Source organism: Lactuca serriola, chromosome 6 (assembly GCF_051521515.1).
Source record: "Lactuca serriola cultivar US96UC23 chromosome 6, Lser_US96UC23_V15, whole genome shotgun sequence".
Classification (NCBI taxonomy): domain Eukaryota; kingdom Viridiplantae; phylum Streptophyta; class Magnoliopsida; order Asterales; family Asteraceae; genus Lactuca; species Lactuca serriola.
Genome location: NC_136413.1, coordinates 37,243,381 through 37,251,948, shown reverse-complemented (window position 1 = coordinate 37,251,948; position 8,568 = coordinate 37,243,381). Strand labels below are relative to the sequence as shown.

At 34.9% G+C, this 8,568-nt stretch overlaps 1 protein-coding gene across 1 annotated transcript; it reads left to right on the top strand.

The window, feature by feature from the left end:
* The first annotated feature begins 4,359 nt into the window (after positions 1-4,359).
* On the top strand, positions 4,360-8,316 carry LOC145057864 (Pectin lyase-like superfamily protein). Its single transcript, XM_079005775.1, has 4 exons — positions 4,360-4,653; positions 5,724-6,630; positions 6,709-6,911; positions 8,044-8,316. The coding sequence occupies exons 1-4, from the start codon at positions 4,502-4,504 to the stop codon at positions 8,237-8,239; spliced, it is 1,458 nt and encodes a 485-aa protein (XP_078861901.1). The 5' UTR covers positions 4,360-4,501; the 3' UTR covers positions 8,240-8,316.
* The last annotated feature ends 252 nt before the right edge of the window (positions 8,317-8,568 follow it).

Sequence of the window (8,568 nt, the reverse complement as noted above, 5' to 3'; positions counted from 1 at the left end):
TCATAACTTTCTAAGCTCAAAATCTAATCTTCAAGTCCATGCGATCAAGATCCATTTCTTTGTGATTAGACTCATCTTGCTCTTTCATCAAGCTTCCTCTCTTTTTCACTGATCCTGCAAAACATTCAAATGCAATCTTATCACATTATGTATTAAGAATCAACGAATAGGAACTTAATGGAGTTAGATAGTGGATTTTACCTGAAGCACAGCCATACTCTTTGACTCTCCCATCTTCTGGACTCTTCAGGCTCTTAGGTCATACTTGTATCCAACGCCCTTTCTCTTGGCAGCAAACGCAGGTCGGTTCTCCTAGAACGTCCTTGGAAGCATGGTTGGTTGACTTTCCCAACAAATATGCTCCATTGCTTTGCCAAATCATTTATGATTCAGCAGCAATGAGCATGTAAGTTAGGTCAATGAGGTTTTCGTCATGATCCATCATATAATACTTTCTTTTGAACTCATTATATGATTCAGGAAGTGACGGCAGAACCCAGTTCACAGCCATCTTATCAGGGAATGACGCACCCAACATTATCAACTTATCGATGTGTGGTTTCATTCCTAGAACGTGGGCACACACGGGTTTACCATCTTCATGTTTCATTTCCAATAGGGCTTTAGTGACATTGAACCTTTCAATTCTTCGATCTTGTGGGTTAGGGAGAATAATTGGAGGAGGTGGAGGAAGTGAAGCATGATTTCTTGTTCCTCGATCGAATTGTGGAATATCATCTTCATGTGGAATGTTTGTTCCATGGGATTTGGGAAGATCATAGTTGTCGTACTTTGACATCTACAAAACGGGAGAAAACAAATTCAAGTTAGTTGATTGATTGAGTCGTTAATAAATCACCCAAATGAGATATTAAGGCTAGGACCCAACACAATACGCTACAACCTAGAAAAGGGATGCCGTAATCTAGTTGCAGAATATTTGAAGGTAAGTGAATGACGATTCACTAATTTCCACCATGAAAAACGAAAAAGAAATTTAAGTTTTAAATCTATGAAAACTCCTAGATCCTTTGAGATTCATTGAACATTTCAATGACATATTTAAATCTCGATATGCCCCTCTAGTTTGTGACTGGGATGCCGAGGATCACAAAGCGGGTGTGAATAACCATGCAAACTTACATGGTGCCCCCACATGTTACAATCACATATTCGATGTGTCGGTAAACCACACACGCTCCACCGAACTATGACAAACATTGAGTCACCCTTTGCTACCTCTGCTTAGAACCATTTAGTGTGCCGGTAAACCACACACGCTCCACTAACGTCTTCGCAAGGGCACAAAGTGTAATTTCATGGAATTGCATTAATTCACTTTTGCCTAAAGTAACTAAGATTTGGAATTTGTAAAACATTTAGTTACTTTTGTACTTGATTATACTTATAATGGAAGGTTTTTGTCCCATCCTACCCGTTCAGCTAACGACCCTCCACTAGTCAAGAGTGCGGTGGGTAAGAGTGGATACCCATTCAATCGCCATTTTATAGGCAATTTCCTTAAACACCCCTTATAGGCCAGCTTCGTGAATGAGGCCTACTAACGGTAAGACTGACTTTTACTCATACATATATATAATGTTAGACTTTTAATGTTATATATAGTATAGGGTGTATTTTACACTTTTAAAATACTAGATGGTCTAATTTAACAATTATACTTTTAATTCAATTAGGTTGTAAATCAAAACTTTATGGATTTATTAAATCTCTTTTAATTATACACCATAATTAATTAATAAAACCATAAGGGTGTGATATGAACTTTTCAAAACATCACTAGGGTTTTAGAATTTAACATTCCTAAATTAAACTTTTAATCAGCTTTTAAATTCCAAAACTTGAGGGCAAGTTTTGAAACATTTCAAAACCCTAATGCTTGGATCTAGGTTTCTCTATTGTACATGCAATTCATCCAAGACTTTAAACCCTAGATCTAGTATATGATAATCAATATAACATATGAATTAGGGTTTAGATCATACCTTGATTGTTATGTAGCAATAACAATCTCAAATCCTCTTTGTAATGACTTTAGAAAGCTTAGAGGCACAAATATCACTCCTCTAATGGTTCACAAACACCAAGAGCAAGAGGATGAAGAAGAGAAGAGAATGAGGCTGCCCAAAACATGTGGAAACCCTAATCAACAAGTTCACCACGTTTTTGAGCCTTAAGGGTCCTTTAAATAGAGAGGCTATTAGGGTTATCAAACAAGGAAACCCTAATTTGGATGCTTAAGCCCTAAGCAACCCATGGGCTCCTTCCTTAAAGGCCTAGGACGATTTCTAATGGGTTTCCCCATAGAATTCGTCCGCCCCTTTAATATGAAGTCCATTAGCTCAATATTCAACTATCACACAATTGACAGTTCTAGTCCCTTGAGTTTAATTAATCTTTTTTAGCCACAAACTTAATTCTTATTAATTCTTGACTAATATTAATTAAACAATATGATTTCTCCTTTAATATATTATTCTCATAATATATTAATAAATCATATTTAATCCTTTCTCTCCATAATTCATCCTATCAAGTTGCTTTGGTGAAGGCAACCCAAAAGGACCATGCACCATCGGGTCAAGTACATATCAAAATAGTTATGGACTTAGACATTAATCCAACAAAAGTTTCCAAATTTATCCATTAGAACTCTATACCAAACCTACATCTACAATCCTAAGTCCATTAAGTCCTTAATAAAGCTAAAAATTGAGCATGAACACAAGCTACACCAAACATGGTCCTTTTTCTTATTCTATAGAAGTCTAATCTCCTAGAAAATCCATCACAAGCTCGGGAGTTCTTCAAACTCCAAGAGCATTCAAGGAAGGGACCAAAATCTTACAAAAAGAACTTAAACTTACACCAAGAAGAAAATAAGTCAAGATAAGAGCTTTATTCATTTAATCACTCAGAAATCTAAAGTAGACGGTGGATCCAAGCTCGTTCCTTGCTCCCTTGCACAAAGATGATCTCCCTCTTTCTTCAATCTCCACCAAGGACTAAGAACTAAGCTTCAAACCAAAGGAACAAACTCTTAAATCTTCACGGAGGATAGGGTTTCATTTGGAAGGGGTGGAGGCTGAAGATGATGCCCTAAAGCTTGAGTTTAGGGGCTTAAATATGGAGGAAAACCTAAAAGATCATGGGCTTGGGATGCAGTTGATGCCACGTCATGGCAGACACCTGAATACACATAACACATTCATGTATTTGGCATGCCATGACGTGCTGCTCCATTTGCCATATCGTAGGACAAGGTGTTTCACAAAAAAATTGTCTTTGATCCTTCCAGGTGCTCAACCGATCTATTTTGAGAAACGGGTGTTACACTATTTAATATATATATATATATATATATATATATATATATATATATATATATATATATACTTGATTTACCAATTAAAATGTGTCTCAATCATTTTCTCTGGCCAATACATCCATTATCACAACAACCATCCACCTCTCATCACCACCATCATTCTCCAACAACAAACATCACTTTCTATCACCTCATTGCCGCCACAACCATCCATCTCCACTAGCACCACTAAGAAACTAATCAAAAATCCTTGAACGGATTTGGTTATTGGTCTCATGTGTTCCAAGAAGAAAGGGATGAGAGAAGGATGTTAGGGTATGCTAGTTTTCGTAAAGTAATAGGAGATGAAGAAAAGCAAGGAAAGATGCGAGGGATGCCAATGATAGTAAAAAGAAGGGTGGTGATGTTTTTACTAGAGATGAGATCGAGGAGATTGTACGTTTTTAGTGTTTTAAAAAATAAATATGTAAAATGTGTTATCTTTCTTCTTTGTTATTGTGTTGGTGGGGAAAGATAAGCGAAAAATTGATGATAGTCAGAAAAAATATGTACAAAAATTAGTTTAATAGTAAATTATATATAAAATTATGAAGTTTATCTTGTTTTTGAACATCAAATGTGAGTTTGATTATATTTTTTGAACATGTAAATAGTCTAGACCTACAATAGTTTGTCAAAACAATGTTTTTGAACAGCAAACATGATTATGTAAATTTAATGTGAAATCATAGACACAAACAAAAAATTTATTATAATTTATTACCCTAAAAAACAATTTTCCTAAAATATTTACCTATCATAACTTGAAACCTCTTTCAAACATCATCGAACTTAAAGAACTTCTACATTTTAACACCTCTTATATTACATTAATGCTTTTGCCTTTGAGAAATAGTTGACAATAACATCCTTGTCGCTCTTATCACCCTGTCTCTTTTACCCTTTAAGACCCTTTGGGCCCACATCTCCTTCCCAAATTCGCTTTTACTTTGATTATAAATCACCACTCACCCACCACCGATGGAGGCTGTCTGAGAAGTGACCACTCAGCCCTCCCTACATCTCATCTCTCTCCAACTCCACCACTTCAACTCAAATTTACCATTCTACCCTTCTTCTCACTGTAAACCACACACTAGAAACACACTGACAATGGAACTCAGAAGAAGCTGCATTGTGATGTTGTACACTCTGTTAGTAGTAGTGAACATAGCTGAAGAAACTTGTGCATCAATGGCTTTCAAGAATGTAACCCTACAAGGCCAACACCCTTCCCCTGAGCTTGTTGCTCAAGATCTTCAAAGGTACATCTTTTTCTTCACAATGTACCTTATTTACTATGTTTTTTACTTTTTTTTTTTTATGCTTAGCTTTCCATATTTCTTTACAAACACTCGGTTTTGTTGAATAAATTGTTTCGTTCATGATTAACGTTTTAAATAGGTCTAATGAAAAGATTCATCTAGAAAATAAAACGGTTTACATGGTTCTAAAGTTGTCCAAAATGTAGTTTTAATACATATAACACTTAAGTCCCTTTGTTACAAAACATAAATTAAATACCCAACAAATATAGTTTTCTTTTTCCACTCAAATTGAACTCTAAATTATTAATAAAACTACATAAAAGGAAGAAAATGGACTTTTGGTCAACCTATTTATGTTCTCTATCCGTTTTCTCAGGTATTATTTTCTTATTTACTATTGTACCACTAGTTTCTGTTGATGAATAATAGATTCGCATATTTTAACAAACTTCTATAGTGTATGGTGTAAAAAAATAGGAAAAAAAAACATAACATTACTAATTATAAAACACTTTTTTTTATAATAGTTTTCCACCTTTATTTTTTGGATATCCCTTTTTTATAAAGATGAAAGTTTTTTACTGGTGTTTATATTATTATAAAGATCTTGAAAGGTTTTAAATCCAAAAAATATATTTTATACTAACAAGATAATATAATTTAATTAAACATATAGTTTTAATGCATAATAAGTTATAATAGCTGATTTAATATGTGAGTTAATAAAAGATTTAGCTAATAAAAACAAATAACTTATAGACAAAAATTACGTAATTTGTAAAAAAGAGGATTATGGATGTTTTTTTTCCTTTGAGCCCAGTGCTAATATTATAATAATTAAATTAATATTAGTTTAATTAGCCTACTTTTGACTTTTTCTTTCTTCAAGATATTATGGGGTGGGCCCATGGGCCATGAAACGTGGTCCATGTTTTGGATACTGTGCGCTTTTGCTTTCTATTTTAAACATTTTGTTGTCTAATTTTAATAATTTATATCCAAAATCAATTAATTTCCATTAAATCTGTAAAATAATTGTTTTAATTATAAGAAAAACATAAATGCAGGAGGGTAAATGTGTCAATAACAAGAAGAGAAATGCTATCATACGCCAACGAGGACACAACAACCAACTGCCTCACCGGAAACCCCATCGACGACTGCTGGCGCTGCGACCCCAACTGGCACCTCAACCGCCAACGTCTCGCCGACTGCGGTATCGGCTTCGGCCAATACGCCTTAGGCGGCAAAGGCGGCCGTTACTACGTCGTCACCGACTCCTCCGACCACGACGCCGTCAACCCCCGTCCAGGCACTCTCCGGTGGGCAGTCATCCAAACTGAACCCCTCTGGATCGTCTTCCCCACCAACATGCACATCCAACTCTCACAAGAACTCATCTTCAACAGCTTCAAAACCGTCGACGGCCGTGGCGCCAACGTCCACATCACCGGCGGGGGCTGCATTACTCTCCAGTACATCACCAACGTCATCATCCATAACATCCACATCCACCATTGTTACGAGTCCGGCAACACCAATGTCCGGTCAAGCCCAACGCATTACGGGTACAGAACAAAATCCGACGGCGATGGGATTTCCATATTCGGGTCTCGTGATCTTTGGATTGATCACTGCTCGTTGTCGCATTGTAAAGACGGGTTGATAGACGCCGTCATGGGGTCCACCGGAATCACCATATCCAACAACTTCTTCTCGCATCACGACGAGGTAATGCTGTTAGGACACAGCGATGATTACTTGCCGGATTCCGGCATGCAGGTGACCATCGCTTTCAATCACTTCGGAGAAAAGTTGGTGCAGAGAATGCCCCGGTGCCGGAGAGGGTATATTCACGTCGTTAACAATGTGTATTCCCGGTGGGAAATGTACGCTATCGGAGGGAGTGGAAATCCGACGATCAACAGTCAAGGAAACCGGTATACTGCTCCGGCGAATCCTAACGCCAAGGAGGTAGAAAACTTTTTAAAAAAATTTAATAACAGTGTATGAATTTTTGATGATTCTAACATCGGAAATTTGATCGGAAAGGTGACGAAGAGGGTGGAAACAGCACAGGAGCATTGGAGAGGGTGGAATTGGAGGAGTGAGGGAGATATTCTGGTGAACGGAGCTTTCTTTGTGGCTTCCGGCGAAGGGTTAGAGCTCAAGTATGAGAAAGCTTACAGTGTCGAGCCTAAATCCGCCGGATTGATCGACCAACTCACCATGAACTCCGGCGTGCTTGGTAGCAGGTTCGACCTCATTTTTCAATTAGTTAACTCTAAATATTTTTTAAAATTTCAAATGAATTTTTTTAAAATAATTATATAAACACAAATTACGTATAAGTGAATTAACCAAAATTAACATTGTTACTTTACATTTATCTAACACATACCTTTGACTCTTTTTATTTTTATTTTTTTAGTCTTGTCATTGCTTTTACCTCTATCTTAATTTTCTCAACTTTTTCTTTTTCTTAAATGTAATGTATTAATGGGATAAACTAATGATGAATATTTTGAAAATTTATCCAAAGTTACAATTTTAATCCATTAGTTCTCCACCAATCATGCTTCTTTTGTTACCTCAGCACTTAGCAAATTTGATGGTGTATAGGCCATGTGCCTTTTATTCAAAGAAATTTAGCTCCCACAATGTTCTTTAGTAATTCTGTTTAAATAATATGTGTGGGACATGCTAAGTAGGCATTTTGGGGCCAAGAGTATCCACTAGTTTTTCAATGAGTATTTTTAGGTGTCACTATATCAACAAATATAAAATTCAATAAACTTTTAGAATAGTAAAATTGTAGTAAAGCTTTATTTATGGATTTTACCAATACAATTTATAGTGTAAAATAAAGTAGTACTATAAGTATGAAAAAAAAACTCGTATCTATTATGTTTATAAACTTTTAAATAATAAAAAAAAGCATCCACAACTTTTTTTGACTTTACATAGGCTTTTGACCAAATAGTCTTTTTAAAAAGATCATATTATGGTTGTTATAAATTCATGGTTTTAGAAACATACTAGCATCCAACTCTATAAAAAAACATGTTCTAAAAAAGCAAAAGCTTATATTATAAGTTTATAAATAAACAAAAGATATGTAATAATGTAATATTATATCTATATAGATTATAGCCACCTAAAGTTGATTTGTCTTTTATGCAACCGGTCCCATATTTGCTTATAAAAGTATGAAATAGGTATTTTTTTTTTCAATGTCCATAAACGTTTAAATGTTTATTACATACAAACTTTTACAACAATCAAGATGGTGTTCTAAAATACACAATTTATATAATCCAATTCAATGATAATTATATTATGTTGTGATACATTTAATTAAATATCGAGTTTTGGTGATCAAAACAGGAGCAATAAGCTTGGGAAGTGGACTGATGGGAATGGAGATGCTGAAGTAGGCATAGATGGTGGCGAAAATGACTATGGTGAAGATAGTGATGGCTCCTTTCGACTGAATTCATTTACCTTGATTTCATCTCTTTTTATTGCAATGTTATCGTTCATGATTTCATGCTCAATTTGTGATTCAATCATGTTATTGTGACAACAAAACATTTGGGAAAAAGTTCTCCAAATTGATTTTGAATCTTCAAGAAATTTCAGTTTCTATTTCTCCTTTGATCTCTTTGTGTATATTAATGTGCATATATAATTCGTCTCTCAAATTTAGAATAATAGTCTTATAATTTTAATATTAACATATAATGATATGATAACTTTTGAGTAATTTATTTTGTGTTATACCATATTATTTTATGATAACTTTGACCAAAGAGGTTGTTGCCTAGTTTTATAGGAATTGTAGGAAATATGTCAAATATTGTTTTGGAGAAATGTAGAAGTAAATTTAGGGTAGATTTATATTGAGGAAAT